The sequence below is a fragment of the Cimex lectularius genome, unplaced genomic scaffold (genome assembly GCF_000648675.2).
Source record: "Cimex lectularius strain Harlan isolate CLEC.00 unplaced genomic scaffold, Clec_2.1 scaffold154, whole genome shotgun sequence".
Classification (NCBI taxonomy): Eukaryota; Metazoa; Arthropoda; class Insecta; order Hemiptera; family Cimicidae; genus Cimex; species Cimex lectularius.
This window is the reverse complement of record NW_019392807.1, coordinates 825,527-844,564: the sequence shown is the minus strand read 5'-3', so window position 1 is coordinate 844,564 and position 19,038 is coordinate 825,527. Positions and strand designations below refer to the sequence as shown.

Below are 19,038 nucleotides of genomic sequence, written 5' to 3'. Positions count from 1 at the left end.
GACTTTGCACACTGTGTCTGGCTTGTAGAGAAATTGCTCAATGTTTTATACCTAATTGAAGTGTGCAATTCCTTGGCTCCATATACAGCATGTGGGAAAGCCACCTGATATGAGAATTCTTCTTGTGCACGGTAACAAGTGTCTTGGGTCCCATGTTCCATTTCTTGGCAGAAACAGGGTTGTTTTGTTGTGCATAGTACTGATAGTTTATCCTTTTTTTTTTTTTTTTCAAAAAGATAATTCCTACTCATAGTAAGTTGTTTTCTAACGATCCGGATTTTGAGCACTTAGCTCATCATCAGGTTGAAGGATTTCTACAACCACGTCTCTCGAGATGAATTGCAAAAGTGAACCCTCCGATACCGCCACCAACACGACATTCCAATGAGAAGCTGGTTTTTTAATGGCGCTCAATTTGAACGTGCGGGAATTATAACACAAGTAAATATTATAACGGTAAATACTGTAAGAAATTACTTATAAATTAGTGATTAAAGATAAAAGATAAAAAATTAGAATAATACCTTAATATTATTAAATTATTATAAAAATAATAACAATTAAAATAATTAATTTAATTATTTAGACGTTTAATATTATATACATATGACAATTAATTAAGGCTTTTAGTTGAGATGAAAAAAAGGTAATGGCACGAGTGGGATTCGAACCCACGATCTTCGGCTAGATACGCTGCTGCTCTACCACTTGAGCTATCGTGACCTCGATCCACCCGGACACTAACTTCCCATCTCAACCCCACCTTTTGAGTTTTCAAATATCGAGCAATCAGGATTCGATTCTCCTCCAAATTCAGAAAAAGGTAAGGTTGAGATGGGAAGTTCGTGTCTGAGTAAAAAAGTCTCAACTAAAAGCCTTAATTAATTGTCATGTATTAATTGGTCAAGCGGACCACGAAAGTAGTGAATTATGTACATATTTAAAATGGGAGGTAGATCAAAATCTGTTATATTGTTAATGCATTTATCTCCATGTTCAATATTACATTTTTTAACTTCAAATTTCTCAAATCTAGTTTGTTGAAACTATGTAACACTGTAGTATTTAAATTATTGAATTGAAATTATGTTTTGTTTCTTTTAGATGGTCCTTAAATTCCGAAAATTTGTTCGATCGAACGATCGATAATATTAAATGTCCAAATAATTAAATTAATTATTTTTATTGTTATTATTTTATAATAATTTAATAATATTAAGGTATTATACTAATTTTTTATCTACTATCTTTAATCACTAAAGTAAATTGTTTAGATTTAATGAAGTAAATTGAAATTAGGATTATAATTATTATGATAATAACTAATAAGATGCTAATATCTTATATTAAAGCTTTAAAGATTAAAACTCTATCTGCGATTTTTAAAATCGCCTGTTTAAAGCATGCAGCTTGCTAAATTGCTATTAATTGTGTACTTTACACTTCCCCCATTTTTTCCTCCTATGGGGGAAAATTATATTTTTCTTTATTTATTTTGTTTCTAGCTGTCAACAAGTAGTTTAATTAAAATATTAGTTAGATTAATGTTAGACAAAAATTTCGTCTTTTGTTGAAGTTTTAAAGGTTTATCCTATCTATGATTTACAAGATCATTATTTTTTTTAAAACTATTAAAACTAATTTTTGGTTTTTTATTATTATATTATTTGTAGCTGGTTTGTTCGCTTATTGTAGTGTTTATAAACATTTACTTTTGATGTTGTTGAGATTAGAATATTTGGTCCTTGTTTTATTTTTAATTTTTTTTTTCAGGTTGGTATCGATTGTAAAAATCATTAATTCTTACACTCATTCCCAATTTCGCAGGCAAAATAATCAAAACGAGGAGAAACAGCTCCGACATGAAAAATTATATTTAAATCAACTTCTTAACTAACCCCATAATTAGTTAAACAAGCTCTATCAACCCATTTTTGAATTCTTAACTAACCCCTTAATTAGTTAAAAATCAAATATTTAGGGTATCGATTGTAAAAACCATTAATTCTTACACTCATTCCCAATTTCGCAGGCAAAATAATTCTTACATTATTTACCATTATAATATTTACTTGTGTTATAATCTCGCTTTTCACACGTTCAAATTGAGCGCCAATAAAAAACCAGCTTATCATTGGAACGTCGCGTTGGCGGGGGTATCGGCGAGTTCACTTCTGCGATTCATGTTGAGAGACATGGTTGTAGAATCCTTCAACCTGATGATGAGCTAAAGGGCTCAAAATCCGGACTGTTGCAAAACAACTTACTGTTAGTAGGAACTATTTTAAAAAAAAAGGATTGTACACCACACTCACTCCCTCATTCATCATTTCTACTGATAGCTTTATGTTCCTAGTGTGTGTTGCGAGTAAATGTATTTATTTGCATGAATGTATAGTGTAAGAGGGCCGATGGCGGAATATTGAGTACCCATTATTTAATAGGTGTAAATGGTGATAAAGGAATATCAACTACGCCATCACACTAACTGAGTGTATGGTATGCAAATAAGAAATGATTTATTTAAGAGTGAGTGAGAGTGTGAGTGGATTTAGAGATTGATTGTTGAGAAAATGACCTAGCAGCTGATAGTCCCTCATTCCCAACCTAGGATGAATAAATGTTTTATATAATAAGAATTGTAACTGATTTTTTAAAATTAAATTAGGGGTTAACAAATTTGATGGAAGAAAGGTTTCTGATACTGAATCCACTGATACATGTGAAACCGTTCCTGCTGCTAGCGATTGGGCTAGAATGATATCGTGGGCAATGTATGCGTCTGAAGTGACAACCCCTCCTCAAGGTTTACCTATATTTTATTATAAACTTAAATATAAATTTTAAATTAAACACAATTTCAGGATCAACTGATGATATCAAAACATCGAAACAAAACAGCAAAAATCACCTGTGTGATGGAAAAAAACAGAAAGTGTACATCCCTAAATGGCGATGTTTCGTTAAAAGCATGGCGTCGACTCATTGTGTACTGACGTTTATTCCAGCATCTTTTCAGGATCTAAAAGCGCTCATGTTAGGTTCTGATATCAAGATGTACAAATTATACGAGACTACTGAAAAGAAATTAAACGATTCTAAAGAATTTTACAATCGAGTCCCTGAATCTTCATCAAATCATGAATCTTCAGAACATTTCCAGCAGACTTCAAGTGTCAGCGATGTCGAATATTCAGATTTGATGTCTTTCTCCAAAGCTTCAAGCAAAATCGATTTGCAATTTAGTGAGGAAGATTTGGTCTTTGAATCCGTATCTTCTAAAAAAGGAAATTTAAAAGAAATGCTTGAACCGTTTAGATTAAGGTCAAGCTCATGGGACCCAATGAAAAAAAATTCTGACTCGATCAAAGTTGATAACAAAAGAGTTCGCACCAGTTCTGTAGGAGCAAAAATGAAGCCTATTGGATTTCAGAAAAGACTACTTACAAATGATGGGGACGATTTTGCAAAATATTGTAACAAAAAGGATGAAAATTATAAACCTTGTTTCGGTGCTCTTACTCTTCCGATTTACGTTTATGATTGCCCTTTATCCAATCTTGTAGACGCTTTAATTTTTAAATCCAGTTTTGAAAGACGTAATGACATTTTTCAAAACAAATCTACAAAATCAGAACCAGAACATCTTATAAACAAAATGGATTCTGAAACCACTCCAGGTAATTAGTACTACTTGACTATTTACACTGATCAGTCGTAATGTTTATTTGAAACTTCAGATGATCTTGATCTACAACATCATTGCAAAGTTATTACTCAAGCTTTTAACAAAGCCTTTGTCGAAGCTTTGTTTAAATCGCTTCATTCAAATCATAAAATATGCAGCATAGACATCCAATCAGCTGTGGACGAATGTGAAGAAACTCTGTTAGAGATTGATATCACGAAATATATGCAGGCAAGTATTACGCTTGTGTATTTTATTTATTAAATTAATATCAAAGTTTTTCATTTTTTTATATTTATTTATTTTTAGACTGTTTGTGGGCATTGCAAACATTTATTAAAAGAGGATATGCTTGTTGCCAATTCTTCTCAGTTTATACCTTCGACTTGCTTGCCGCCAGAGTTGTTTCCTCTGCACAAGCTCATAAAACAACGTTTTTTAGAGATACTGACAGTTTGTTTCAAATCAGTTCCTACCAGCCCTGAGTATTTTTTCTGTTGTCCTCCTGTCCAGATTTCTCGGCTTGTAATTATCGCAAATACATTTGAACTATATCAATTTTGGATTAGAAAATAACATTTATTTTTTGTTTTAATGTTGTCAAGGCTGATGTTGGATTGGATATCTCTAGCCACAGGATTGATACGCAGGAATTTGACGGGATAACACTTCAGTCAATTGACTTTAGTAGTAACCAAAACAGCATGATTGGTAAGTTTTTCTGTTTTATCAACAGTGACTCTTTGTAAACTTTTTTTAAAGCAGAGTGTAAACATGTATATTTATTTATTTTTCTATGTTTTTATTTTTCTCCTGGCCAGTTAACCACTAAGATCATTGCCAGCTCTGACGGATTTTGTCTATCTCACATTATTTTTGCAACTTTTAGGTCATAGAAAGTCCATTTCCGCTTCTTATAATTTCTTCTATGTCCTCTCTGGTTGAATGGGTGGCTAGGCAATCATTTTCTTTTGATCAAACTACTAGCATAGTAGTTATCTTCACTCATTTTAACCCTTGCACATGTGGTGGGTTAGAATTTAACTTTATTTACAAGCACACACATACAAAATACACATTCATACTACTAAAAAGATTAACCCAATCTTTACTTGGGTGCTACTACCGTACTAAGAGTACAGATGCACCACTGAGGACCCACCCCTACAATTAAAGAGGTGGTCGGTAAAATGTCCATCACCCCACTGATCAACTTCCATTTACACCAATAAGTACATTCATGATGGGTAACCTTTCAAAGAGTTTGTACAATTTAAAAATTGAGTAGACAAGCTTTTGCCATTACCCAATGTATCACCATCTTATCCTGCTCCATGTAACCGTTGTACTAATTAACTTGTTCAACGGGCCTGTGGAGTACTCAACATAACTCAACACTCATACATAAGCACTCGCACTAATAAATACATTCCCTCTGGAGGGGTCAATAGCAACTCCAGCAATTTTACGTTTGAAGCGCACTCAACTCCTCCATGTATTTATTGCTTTTAGATTAAATGTTATTGCCCATAATTAATATTACCTTCATTTGACTTGTATAAAGGTCAAATTTAATTAAAATTATAGTACATTTAATTAAGGTTTTTAGTTGAGATAAAAAAGTCAATGGCACGAGCAGGATTCGAACCCACGATCTTCGGCTTGATACGCCGCTGGGCAAAAAGGAGGGAAAATTCAAAAGGTGCGGTTGAGATGGGAAGTTGGTGTCCGAGTGGATCGAGGTCACGATAGCTCAAGTGGTAGAGCAGCGGCGTATCAAGCCTAAGGTCGTGGGTTCGAATCCCGCTTGTGTCATTGACTTTTTTATCTCAACTAAAAACCTTAATTAATTGTAATATATTAATTGGTCAAGCACACCACACAATTAGTGAATTTAAAATTATAGTTTATACTTGATAAAATAACATCTTGATATGAATATCAGCCTTATTGTTATAATTGTATTCAAAAAGTCAGGGATTATGGCTTCAACCATTAATTTTTATTATTGTAATTAGATGTTTATATTTGTTTTCAGTTTTCAGCTCATCTTCACAGGTGACTCCAAGACCGGCAAGGGTGTGGCATGCACCGTTTATCGCAAGGTTGCATCCACTTCCTGGTCGTTTCCACCCCACTGTAGTGTTTACACGGCGGAATTATATGCGATTTGGGGTGATTCAAGACGATGGTTGCTTTGCTTAATCTTACCTAGTCTGCACTGTCACCCTCAGTGTGGTTACTGCTGTCCATGTGCTCTTGTTGATATGACGAACTGGAGCATCATGGTCAAAAGAAAGTGACAGCGGTGGCAGATAAGATCTTGCATATCAAGAGCACTATCGCTAGCTGATTCGTAAAAGAAGGGTCATCCTCACCTCAATTAAAGATTGACACACAGACACTTTCTTTTGGCAAAAAGCCCAAGCATATGTGTCTGACATGTAGAGAAAGGTTGCTCAATGTCTCACAGTTAATTGAAGGGTGCAATTCCTTGGCTCCGTATAAAGAGCGTGTTGGAATGTCACTTGATACGAGATTTTACTTTAGCATGGCAATGAGTATTTGGGTTTTGTGTCCCTAGGGTGTATTGAGAGTGAATTTATTTATTGGTGTGAATGTGTAGGGTGAGACGGCTGATGACAGAATATTGATTATACCCACCAATGCTCAATTTGGTTAGCTATATTATAGGTGTAAAGGGTAATGGAAGAATATCGAATACTCCACCACTTTAACTGAGTGGTTGTAATTAGGAAGAATGTAGTTACGATTGAGTGAAAGTATGAGTGGATTTGAATCTATAAACTGATTGTGTTGGGGTTGAAAGGACCTAGCTGTTGATGCCCCCTGGAGCTCAACCTCAGCAGCTGGACGGATAAAATCGAGGTCTCCCCCTACACCTAGGGTGTATTCTCAAGGCCTGCCAATAATTTATTGCAAATTACAAAATCTGGAATCGCCAGTGAGCTGCAAGAAGTGGTAGGCTCAATTCTGTACACTGCATATGTATATCTGCATATACATGCACATGCAGATCTGAGCTTATATAAATCAGTAATCAGTAAACTATATAAATCATTAGAAATAGTTTAAGAGGCCTGATAAAGGGGATATATTCTTTAAAGCATGACCAAGTGTTTTTTTAATTTTTTTATTTGGCATCAAACAATTACACAGCCATGTTACAACGAATACTTTTTAAACAGTTCAAATTATATTTTCTCAGACACATCATTTAAAAATTTTATTATCAAGTTATACACACTGGGATTCTTGAATAGAGCTCTACTTTCCGTAATTGGGTGTTCTCCTCCTTCTTTCTCCAGATCCTGGTAGAATTTATTTCTTGCTGACGAATGTCGGCTGCAGTGTAACATTATGTGTGTTAGGTCCTCCTTTACTCCGCATGCGTTGCAATTAGGGTGTTGTTTTATGCCAATCTTGTGAAGATACGCTGCGCAGATGGTTTGTTCTTAACCGATGTATGGTGGTTATGTCTTTTTTTGCCTGTCTAGTTTGTTAAACCACGGTTTTATTTTCACAAGTGGAAATAATGTTTTATAAGCCATTCCCTTATCTGAGGCAGAATATTCAATTTGTCATTCTATTTGAATTCTTGTTTCCAATATTTGAAAAATGCCTGTATAAGAGATTTTTATGATTCTACGGGTGGGTAACTGTGGGGCATTTTTTGCAAGTTTGTCGGCTTTTTCGTTGCCGCCCATATGTCCTTTAATCGACACGAAAGAGACCTTTTTTCTAAAAGTGGAAAAATTGTTAACAGTCTTTTTTATGTCAGCTACAATATAATTTTTGATGTTAGTAGATGTGTTTTGCAAGCACTGGATTGCACTGAGGCTGTCTGTGCAAATTATAATGTGATTCGTCGTAGGAAGGTTGAGTGTAAAGAAAGTTAGCGCTGCCTTAATTGCTTATAATTCCGCTGAATACATTGATATCTCTGCCGGCAGAGAAATTGATTCCCCTTTATTATTAGGGCAGAACCAGGAGCATCCAACATTACCAGACATGAGGGATTCATCGGTGTAAACAGTTAAGTGGTCATTAGGGAAAAGTTCCTGAAGATCAGCAAGCACTTGTTGATTAACCATTACAGGATTTTGTCCGGAGTAGTCTTTTAGTATACAGGGTGAGTCATTTTTTGACGCACCATTGGAAAATCAAGTGAGTGCGTTTAAATCTGACTCGAGGCTTATTTCCTTTGGTTAATACATTAATAAAAGAAAGTGAATCCATTTTCAGTGCACCATAGGAAAATCAACATTGGTGCGTGTAATCATGACTCGGCACATTTTATTTTGTTAGTCTCGTATCAAAAAATAGGCGAGTCATTTTTCGACGCACCATTCGTTACAAATTAGTTTTAGTAGGTTGGAAGGAAAATAAACAAAACCAATATTATTAAAACATTATTCAAAAACAATAAAAAAAATTTAAAAGAAAATTCTTCACAAATTAATTTGGTTAAGGTTTAAGAGTATTTTTTTGTCCGATCATCGCTTTACAATCAACTAGGCTGCTGTGTTGCAGCAAATGGAGGTCTGTTCGAACAATTATTATAATGATTTTGAAAATTTTTGGTTTGCTAACAAAGGAGATTGTTACATTTATTTAATTTTTTTACTTTACCAGAAAAAAATACTCTTAAACCTTAATCAAATTAATTTGTGAAGAATTTTTTTTTAAATTTTTACATTGTGTTTGAATAATGTTTTAATAATATTGGCTTTGTTTATTTCCCTTCCAACCTACCAAAACTAATTTGTAACGAATGGTGCATCGAAAAGTGACTCGCCTATTTTTTGGTACGAGATTAACAAAATAAAATGTGCCGAGTCATAATTAGACGCACCAACGTTGTTTTTCTATGGTGCACTGAAAATTGACTTACTTCCTTTTTTTTAATGTTAAATCAAAAGAAATAGGCCTTGAGTCAGATTTAAACGCCACCTACGTTGATTTTCCAATGGTGCGTCAAAAAATGACTCACTCTGTATAGCTATTAAGGGGGTTTCTAATTATTTTTAGTTCTGTAGAGAAAATCGGAAGGGTGTCTCTTTGTTCGATTTTTTATTGAAATTTTGACAGGGAGGTAAAACTCGTGGTAATCGGAGGAGGTTTTTTCTTTTGCCAATATTTTTTTGTTAGATTCATTATGGACAAATCACAAATGCGGTGAAAAAAAATTTTTTTTTCACCATTTGGTGCAACACAAACCGTCCTGCCAATTTCTATGTGAAAATGGCTGATCGTTACATTCAGCTTTGATGACATCATTGGGGGTGCTCTTAAGAGACCCCATACAAGTTTTGAGAGATTTGTGCTGTATGATGTCCAATTTCTATAATTTTGATCTAGAAGCTTGTCTGTATTAATTGATCCAAAGTCAATTATAGATCTAATTGTTGCTTTGTAGTAAAGTAAGCTGATTGTAGGGTCAGCATATCCTGAAATACATTTCAGTGGATTATAAAATTTAAAAATAAAAACTTTTTTTATTCAATTATAAAATGACATTTTAAAATTTTTTTATTCTTAAGGCGGTTGGGATCGGCTGGCATTTGAATCGACACAAGATGATGCCCGTACATCATTATTATCCAATATGGATTCTGACAGCGTCAGTGATTACCTCAATGAAGCCAGTGATGAATTATTTCCGCTTTTTTTACATTTGGTGTGCTCGATTCGATCAACAGATAAAACTAAATTAATCACAAGTCCAGTCAAAATAATACCTACATGCTTAGGTATGTCTTTATTTTATTTTTTTTTCTTACCATGCAAGTGTAAATGTGATTTTACAAACCCTTTCAGGAGAATTGATCGGCGATATAAAAAGATTGGAACCGTTTGATTTGGCTAAGACTACAATCTCTTTGGATATGTACTGCTTAACACTTCCACCAGCATATCCAGCCGATCTTCCGCCGGGTAATTTGAGCACTCATCTCATGCAAGACGTTCTCGGCACTTCTTTAGTCCACCAAGAGTCAGCCCAGACCACAGATCAACAGTGAGTGGCATGGTTTTTTTTTTTAAATATTATTATTATTACAAATAAAGAAATGTGCTTGTAAAAATATTTTTTCAGTTTTGTTAACGAGGGGTTAAAATCTAATGACAAGCTACAACATTTACCAATCCAGCAAAACAAAGCTGTAAACAAGTGCATTATTGAGGTTCATTTTTTCTATTATTTTTATTTTTTTTTATTGAGAATTATAAATAATTTGTAAAAAATTTCATTTTCTGCATTCCAGATAGAATGGTTCCTTCAGGATGAAATAGCGGTTTTCTTGCTTGATAGCTGTCCTGTGAATGAATCGACATTAAATTTTGTTGCCAATCATGTTATAAGCTCTGATGGACGACGCTACAGTTGTATTCAAAACACGGTTGGGCTCAATTTTGTTTTTGGGCCAGAACACAGTCTAGAGAGATTTATAAAAGTATGTTTCTTATTATCTGTCTTCGTTCTTCTCTACCTCAAATGTATGTTTATAGGAATTTGCACAAATGAAAATCACCGGTTACTGTTTGAAACAGGAAAACGATTTCTATTATTTAGTCAAAAGTCAAGAAACCGGCGAGAACCAGAAAGATTTCTATCCATTTGGGAACACACACATGCATGGTACGTTGCATTTACCAATTTTAAAGTTGGAAATGTTACTATTTTAAACATTACATTCCGTTTCAGATGATTTCAGAAGTTATTTTTGTTCTGCTAAGAATTTGGCTGAAGTGAATAAGTATGAAAAGTTTAATTTACTTGAGTTTAAATTTAATAATAAGTATTTCTATTGAGAAACATAAGTATTATTGATTGTTTTTATAATTATTCAGGAATCGTGAGATGTGGTCTGGTGTGATGTAGGTTTCAGAAAAGCATTTTCTTTATCGTGCCAACGTTTCGATCTTTATTGAGATCATCTTCAGGGCCTGGGATTTACAAACATTGTTTACATTTAACAAATACGTACAGGATGTGGAAAAAAGTGAATTTTACAATGCAAAAAAATATTTTTTGTATTCAAGTATTTCTACTCACTCAAAGTGTTTGTTTTCTGCGTATATGTGCCATTCTTGTGTGACGTGTTGAGAGTGCCAGTGAGATTTTGCTGTTTTATGTTTATATATGTTGGATTTTGAAGGGGTGGGGAAGGAAGTCGGAAAGACATTCGGAAAAAAAAATAGAAAGACATTTTTGTATAATGCATCGGCTTCTTTGAGGTGAAAAGAGCCGACGAAGGGAAAAAACGTAGGTAATGGTTCGGCCAGATTATCCTTTCAGGATTATATAGAAGGGGATAAGTAGGAAAAGGAAAGCTAAATTGTTGAAAAATTATGCTATGTGCAAAATATTTGATGTGTGGAATGTGATGTGATGATATATGTATCCCCAAGATAAAATGGTCCAAATTCTTGGGGTTTGTAAACTGGTCCAAGAGGTTTATGCAGGACTCGTGAGCCGACCAAGTCCCGGACCTTTTAGGGATGGGGTACGGGCCTACCTAGGCTTTTAACCCCTTGGGTCTTGGTCGCCCACCCTGCATAAAATTATATATATGTGTGCGTGCGTGCATGTGTGTGTGTGTGTGTGTGTGTTCTATATTGGTGTAGCTGCGACTGGGTTGACATGTGTCTGTTCTGTAATTGATGCTGTGTTTATCTCTGTTGATGTAAACCATTTTTAAAAAATTACGTTTATGTTTGTTTTGTTCTGTGTGTAATATTTTTGGATTTTTGAAGTCGAAATTGTGTTTGTGTTCAAAGTTGTGGGTAGCGAGTGCTGTAGGATTTTGCTTGGGTTTTTTGCAATCATAGATATGTTGCTTTACTCTCTTGTCCAGATATTGGGATGTAAGACCGATGTAAGTTGCCGGACAGTTTAAACAGTTGATTTTATAGATTACGTCAGATTTATTTGTTATTGGTGTGGTATCTTTAATTTTGGAAAAAAGTGTTTGAATTGTTTTATAATTTTTGAAAGCTATTTTGAAGTTCCACATTCTACATGTATTTGTTAAATGTAAACAATGTTTGTAAATCCCAGGCGCTGAAGATGATCTCAATAAAGATAGAAACGTTGGCATGAAAAAGAAAATGTTTTTCTAAAACCTACATCCCACCAGACCGCATCTCACGATTCCTGAATAATTATCGATTAATCACCACACATTGTTTTTATAATTAAAAAAAAAAAAAAAAAAATTTATTATTATAAGTACAGAAATACAGTGAAACTTCCCTTAACAGACACCTCCCTCAACATTTCTTTTGTCTACCACTGCCAAAAGTTGCACACAAAACTTTTGATCCAATTCTTACCCTACTGCCCAGCCTTATCTAAACTTTCCCATCGTTAGAACCCGACACGTCGTCTTAAACGGCCGTGGCCTCGTATTGAATGCCAGCATTGCCTCAGCCTTTGGTTCTGGACAGGAGTAAAAAAAAACATATATATTGTATGTTTTTTGTTGTTTTTTTTTTGCCAGGGGCATCCAACAGCTTGGTCATTTCAGCCCCGAATATATGTATTTGTATTATGCTTTTTTTGTGTATACATTGTTATCTTTATATTAACAGAAGGTTTCATGCTATTTTGTTTGTTTTTACGTAAAGTGATAGATATGGGTAGGAATATATTAAAAAGTTTGTTACCCATGACACCACATATCAGAAAGTATTTCCATCAAGAGCAGAAGCCTAACGTTTTGAAAATACAGAAGAAACTCACAAAAGAACCATACAATGAATTTTCAATAATGGAAAAATTCTGATTCCTCGGCGTCTTCACATTAAAATCTTTTATAAACTGGATACTCCCAATAACAGATGCAAACAGCTTTTTTGGCTATATTCTGACTCTTAAACTCTCCCTACAGTGGACAGCAGCCTCCAGAAAATGAACGTTTCTTGAGAAACACCGTTTCCTCTATTTTGTTTGCCTTTCAATATTTTCCCAATATTGCTAAATTTTGATTATGCCACTTTGCAAGCATGTTTAAGTACTTCTTTAGTGTGTTTGATATTTAAAGGAAAAATTAATATAATTATAGCGAGTGTGAAAGTGAAAAACTAAGTGTGCAAAACTTGACTACAAAGTTTTTCATCGGATAGATCCAAGCAAGTGAAATTCTAAAAAATAAAAAGGAACTTTTAGATACAGTTTGCAACCATGGATAAATCAATCCTTTTTTCCTCCTAAAATGTCTGGTTTGGCCATAGACCAAGTAAAGTACCACTGGCTGGTCCACTTATCCAAGAAAAGACCTTACAAGTTGCAAAACATTTAGAGCACGGCATGCATTCTTTTATGATAGTGGAACGAAGGTCCGAGGTTATACAAAACTGGATGGAAAAGCTTAAACAATATTGTGCCGATTTTAAACCCAAAAGCATTTGGGTTTAAAGTCAGAGAAGAAAAGTTTCTAAGGAACATTTTACTTTGCTCTTATGCAAAAGTTTGCTTGGTGAACTTGAAAAATCTTCTAGTCATAGAAAAGGCAAAAAGTCCTCAGTATTTCAAAGGTGTTGATGTCTTGTAATCCCAGTTGTGGCCCAAAGTGTAATACTAAACATTTTTTCACTCTTATCCCAAAAGTGGACAATATTACATTCCCCAAGAGTTATAGGGATGTTTCACTGTATGTGTTACTGCAGTATTATTTATTTATATTTTCTATTTCAGGAGTGAATGGACAGAAATGGACAGCAAAGGTATTACTATATTCATACTAAAGATTTATGTGTGTAAAAAATAATAAACCTTAAATTTTTAATTTTGTACACATCTGATTCCAGCCTTCAGCACCAAACTTTCAGTCCGATGGATTAAAGAATTAAACCAGTATCGATCTACAATGCCTAATTTTTGGCTGATATTGAAAATTTACGAAGAAAAAGTCACATGTTATTTTCATTGCAGGTGAATGCTTCAACATTTATGTCACTTTCGTGTCAAAATTTACTTAAAGTTATGTTATTTTAGGTTCCTTGAAATTGATTCAGAAGAAGTCCAGCAATATAAATACATACACCAAAATGTATTGGAAAACATCGAGTCCGTGTGTAAAATTGTTAACCAGACGTTACTGTTAAACAGTCTCCATGAAACCAGGATGTGTGACGTTTTATTACAACCCGAAACCGCTGATGATTTGTGGAACCCGAATCAGTCTCTGCCATTTTTAAAAACTCTAGAGGGTACTACAATCATTCATTACAGGCCGTTACGTTTTATTATATTAGTAATTTTTTTTATCATGTTTCATTTTCAAGATGGTGTCGACATTGATATGAGAGGAAGCTATGCTGAAACGACACAAAAATTCCGTCCTGGATCCTTTTCTTGCCCAGTTGTTTGGCAGACCCATTTGACTCTTCATCCTCGGTTAAAAACTGGCCCCGGTAAACCTGGACTTTCGAGAGCTATTCAGGCGCTGCGGACTGTTCTCAATAGATTTTCAGTTAATAACAGAACCAACATGTTCGTTTATCAAGATAACTCTGGAAGCAATGTTTTTTATCTAAGGTAATAATTGTTAATTGTTTAATTTGTTAGTAACATTATTTTAGTTAAGACATCACAATTTATTTTTTTTATTAATGCAGAAATCTTATAGAGTCCATATTTGATAATGTTTATGATATTAATGTGAAATGATCAAGACTCTGGTTCACACCATGGGGACAATTCTTTTGTGTTTAGGCAAGTTAATAGCTCTTTGTACATCTTTCCTGAGGATATGGAGTACTCTGGTGTGAGAGTGTGTTGTCTTGATAGTGAAAGTAATTTATTAGCATGAATGGATGTTATAAACCCGCCCCCGAGGAATATCAAGTACTCTAGGGGAGTAAAGCTGGTCATTCACGATCACTCCTAGCAGTCCAAACGGAGCGACGCCGTTCCAAAAACCACATCAATGGCAAAACTGAACTGGCGTGCCTGGCTGTGCCGAATATTCGACCGGTCCAAACTCCATCGCGCCACTCCAAATATCTACAGCGCGACGACGGCATGGCGCGTTCGTGAATGGGAAAACCTGGCGGGGAGGGTGGGGATTTTGGCGCACTGGCCTGGTCGTGAATGGGAAAACCCTCGTTTTTTTGGCGCAGTCTCTGTCTTTCTGTCACTGAGCAAACATCTCCGTCGTACATTCTCAAAAAGTCAAAAACGTTTATTCTTTATTGGTAATGACATCCAATCAAGATTTTATTGTTGAGGTGATTGAATTGTATGAAAGTTTACCATGTTTATGGAAAGTGGTGGACAATGATTACCACGATAGAAATAAAAGAAATTAGGTCCTCAACCAGTTGGTCGATGTTTTCAAAACAAAGGATACAAATGCAACGAGAGATGCGGTATTGATAACCCGCCTTACCTTACCCCTAAGCGCTGAGCAGAAATCGTAGTTGAGAACTTAAGTTCTTCATAGTTCATCCCTGTAGCGAGAAATTGAAATGTGGCTGCCAACCTTTCATGTAGAGTGATGATTTTTCTCATGACTGTCTTTTGTTTTCTAATCAAGGGGGTAACAAGCTGGAGTAAATATAAATAAGACGTTAATCTTAATAAGTATTTTCAATAATTAGGTTTGTAATTGTTTTCTTGGCATTATCAATGGTTGTTTTGATATCGTTTACACGAGTGGTCTTATTGGATTTAAACAATATGAAAAGCATTAGAGCTAAATTATTAATTCATGTACTTTAATATTCTTCAATAAATCCATTGTATTTAGTGGTCTATTGATCAAACTACTTCTTTCAATTAATTTATCCTTTTATGTAAGGTTTTGGTTGAAATGAAAACGCTAGTGCCACGAGCGGGATTCGAACCCACGACCTTCGGCTAAATACTACTACTTCATCTAAGTCAAAGTCACGATAGCTCAAGTGGTAGAGCAGCGGCGTATTTAGCCGAAGGTCATGGATTCAAATCCCGCTCGTGGCACAAGCTTTTTCATTTCAACCAAAACCTTACAAAAAAAAAGATTAATTAATTGAAAGAAGTAATTTGGTCAATAGAACACTAAATATAGAATAAATAAGACGTTTCATCCATCTTTAAATAGGATTCACCAATCACCAGGTTCAAGGGAAAGATCTTTCATCAAATTGATGTGGGTATCACGGCTTCTGTTCAGGAGCCACTTCTTACACCATTTCCTCTTCAGTTTTTTGCTTTTAATATATAAACAAACAGTAGCGTGGCACAAGAGAACATCATCCATTTTGAGAAGGTAATTCACTAGATGAAGTATGGAGCGACTGGCTGTGGAGCGGTCGTGAATGCCCCCTCAAATTTCAGGCACTCCAAATGGAGCTGTACGGCTTGGAGCGATCGTGAATGGCCACCTTAAAACTGACCAGACTTGCCTTGTTAAGGGATGTGTCAGGATATTATTAGCATCATCGGAATATCCATTATCATGATGCTGGAAGTACAATCAGGTTTTCTCGCTGGGGCATTGTGGGTTTTCTGTAGCACTTTCCAGGTGTTTCAATGGGGGGAGGGGTTCCTGTCACTAGCCGTGTTTCAGAGAGAGGTGGGAAGTGTGAAAATATTTATGTGTTATGCATTTATGTTTTTCTTGCTCTCTTAATTTAACAACCTGAGAGGTACCTTTGAGAGGTTAGCAAGCTAAGTAAATAGGAGATAAAATATGCGAGAGTCGGTGACAAAGATGCATGAAAGAAAAAAGAAAGAAATGATTTTCCATTTAAAATGCAGAGGGCTGGCGATGACCAATATTGATGTTTATTGTCCCAAAAATGATACATACATACTTATACTTCCTTCTAATAAATAGTTTATTTTCAGTAACAAGGCTTTATTTTTATTTTCAGATTACACGAAAATATAAAAAATTCATCAAAAACTATTGAGGAAGAAAATTCTCCAGGGCCAGTTTCAAGAAGTTCTTCAATAAATTCGTTGACTAATAAAAAGCAACATGACGACTCGCTAGCTGTAAGGCTCAAACATAAAGTTTCACTTATAGGATAGTTTGTGTCACATTTTTGTTATTTGACTTTTCAGAAAGACTATAGGCCAAGGTTGAAATCTTTTGGAGAATCTATCGACAGCTTGGTTTCAAAACAAGAAGAGTTAACTTTAAAAGTGCACGGAATTGCTCCTGCTGGTAAAATAATATTACTGTTCATACATATACACATAAAGATGAATGAAACATTACAGGTGCTGAAATTACAAACGAACTGGTTCAGGTTTTACATAACAGGTTGGACGATGCGGTTTTAGAAGTGGTTTCTGTCATGCTTGCCAGAAACCCCATGTGCAAACTTTCTCCAGATGATGTTCATTTTATTCAAAAACCTAACCATAAAGCTGATAGCATTACCCAAGTAAATATTCTCATCGTTTTAGCTATAATTTTTTTTTCTCATTGTACAAAATACCATTTTGTTTTTTAGTTCACTATACCCAAGTACGCACATCATTCATTGGAAGCTTTAATATTTTACATAAGGCAGAATCTTTTGCAGTTTTTATTTTTGCCTAAGTACATTGATAACCGGTTTCAATTCCAGGTAATTTTTTCATATCATTATTATATTTTTAACAAAATATTGTTGACCCAATTAAAAAAGCATCAGAAAAACACAGAAAATGTTAATACATAAAACGTTAGATGTATCGACTGCAGTTTTACTTATGAATAATCTGGATCTCAATGTGGTTGGGATGAAAAAACAAATTCAGTTATCTGCCAATTTTTCAACTTATTTTATCGTCATCATTAGGGCAAAATAATCTGAAAGATGTCTACAAATTGTACACAATTTGCCGATTTGTAAACGTCTTTAAGCTAGGTCAGAAGCTTGACAGATAATAATTTGTTTTCCTTCTTATCCACGCCACACCAAGATTCAGACAATATACATTAATAAAAAAATATTTTAACATACTTTGCTAACAGACAAACTGGATCCATCTACACACCAAATTCCAACTATTTATTGAAATACAGTACTTAATTATTTTGTCACCAAGTAGCAAAGTAGGTTAAAATATTTTTTAGTGAGAAACAAAGTCGATATTTGTTTTCTGCACCCTACACAACTCCTGAATACAAACTTTTGTGAAAATCGAAAAATTATTTTTCTCTCAAATTTTTCACCTTGCTTTTGGTTCTCCCGCAAAAGCTCAAAAATTATAACTTTGAAAAGACTCTACTGATCCACACGAAATTTTACAGAGGTTTTGAACCCTATAAACTGTACGTGATATAAACAAATTTGGCCTCTGTAGCTAAATCAGAACTGGAAATAAAAGATAAAATGTTTAAGGAAGGAGTTATTGTTAATTTCATCCTTATTTTTCTGAATTGTAATGACATATAACCTAAAGATTGTTAACTTTGCAACAGATTAAAAACAGGGAATTTTGGTAAAATTCAAGCGGAGTTATGAAATTTTAAGCCGAACATCAGACATCGGTGAGATAAAAAATTGCCTCTGGTTCAGCTGAAAGATATTTATTTTTTTTTATTTTATTTTTTATTATTTTTTTATTTATTTTTTTTTAATTGCTGCAAAAATTATATTTAAGGGCTTTAAAGAGTGCTTAAAACGAATCCAATAGTTTTAAATAAATTTTTTTGACATACTTTTACTAGACTACTCACTCTTTTGTTTTTGTAACTTTTTATTTATTTATAAACTTTTTATTTGTTAACTCATTTTTATTAGGTGAAAAACAAAATAAGTTAGATACAACAAAGACATAAAAACACATTTTTTAAAAATTACTTAAATTTTCCTAATTTTTTTTCTCGGCTTCAAGGGTCCATTAGCAAGAAATTAACTTGAACTAATTTATTAATTAGATAATAGAAATTAAATTTTAGCCTTTCGCAGAGCCAGAATACACCACAGTATTTAACATTTTATTGGAAGCTTTCTGGGGCTTATTTTGCCAAACATCTTTACTTGTGTCTAATATTTTTTTCTGTACTAACATGCTTTAACATTTCATTTAAATTGATGGAGAGAGTTGTTGTTTGTTGTACAATGTTAGAACCATTTGAGGTCATTTTATACCTAAAATACTTTTTCTTGAATCCTGTTGCACAGAGGTCGGCAACCTTTTTCGGACGGCGGGCCATTTTCAAAATAAAATTTTTTATGCGCGCTGCACATTCAAATGCAACTTAAATAGTACTTTTATATCATATACGAGTATAAATATTATTAAAAATAAATATAGAAAAAAATTATTTTTTATTGACATGCTATAATAACAATAATGTCAGAGAACAAAAATTTTACAATTCTTAAAAGGGAAAAAA

The 19,038-nt window shown here is 34.1% G+C and overlaps 1 protein-coding gene across 5 annotated transcripts in view; it reads left to right on the top strand.

Annotated features, from left to right (window-relative positions):
* LOC106664692 (KICSTOR complex protein SZT2-like) overlaps positions 1-19,038 on the top strand; it is a 73,161-nt gene that overhangs the window by 43,547 nt on the left and 10,576 nt on the right. For all 5 annotated transcript variants that reach the window (XM_014390626.2, XM_014390627.2, XM_014390628.2 and 2 more), the window contains 19 exons: positions 2,669-2,806; positions 2,865-3,680; positions 3,741-3,919; positions 3,998-4,213; positions 4,294-4,399; positions 9,253-9,462; positions 9,530-9,728; positions 9,807-9,894; positions 9,976-10,164; positions 10,220-10,349; positions 10,416-10,467; positions 13,410-13,438; positions 13,523-13,646; positions 13,710-13,924; positions 14,000-14,252; positions 16,574-16,697; positions 16,767-16,869; positions 16,926-17,092; positions 17,162-17,278. In XM_014390626.2, the coding sequence (XP_014246112.1) occupies positions 2,669-2,806; positions 2,865-3,680; positions 3,741-3,919; positions 3,998-4,213; positions 4,294-4,399; positions 9,253-9,462; positions 9,530-9,728; positions 9,807-9,894; positions 9,976-10,164; positions 10,220-10,349; positions 10,416-10,467; positions 13,410-13,438; positions 13,523-13,646; positions 13,710-13,924; positions 14,000-14,252; positions 16,574-16,697; positions 16,767-16,869; positions 16,926-17,092; positions 17,162-17,278 (3,455 nt within the window). The remainder of the gene's footprint in view (positions 1-2,668; positions 2,807-2,864; positions 3,681-3,740; positions 3,920-3,997; positions 4,214-4,293; positions 4,400-9,252; positions 9,463-9,529; positions 9,729-9,806; positions 9,895-9,975; positions 10,165-10,219; positions 10,350-10,415; positions 10,468-13,409; positions 13,439-13,522; positions 13,647-13,709; positions 13,925-13,999; positions 14,253-16,573; positions 16,698-16,766; positions 16,870-16,925; positions 17,093-17,161; positions 17,279-19,038) is intronic.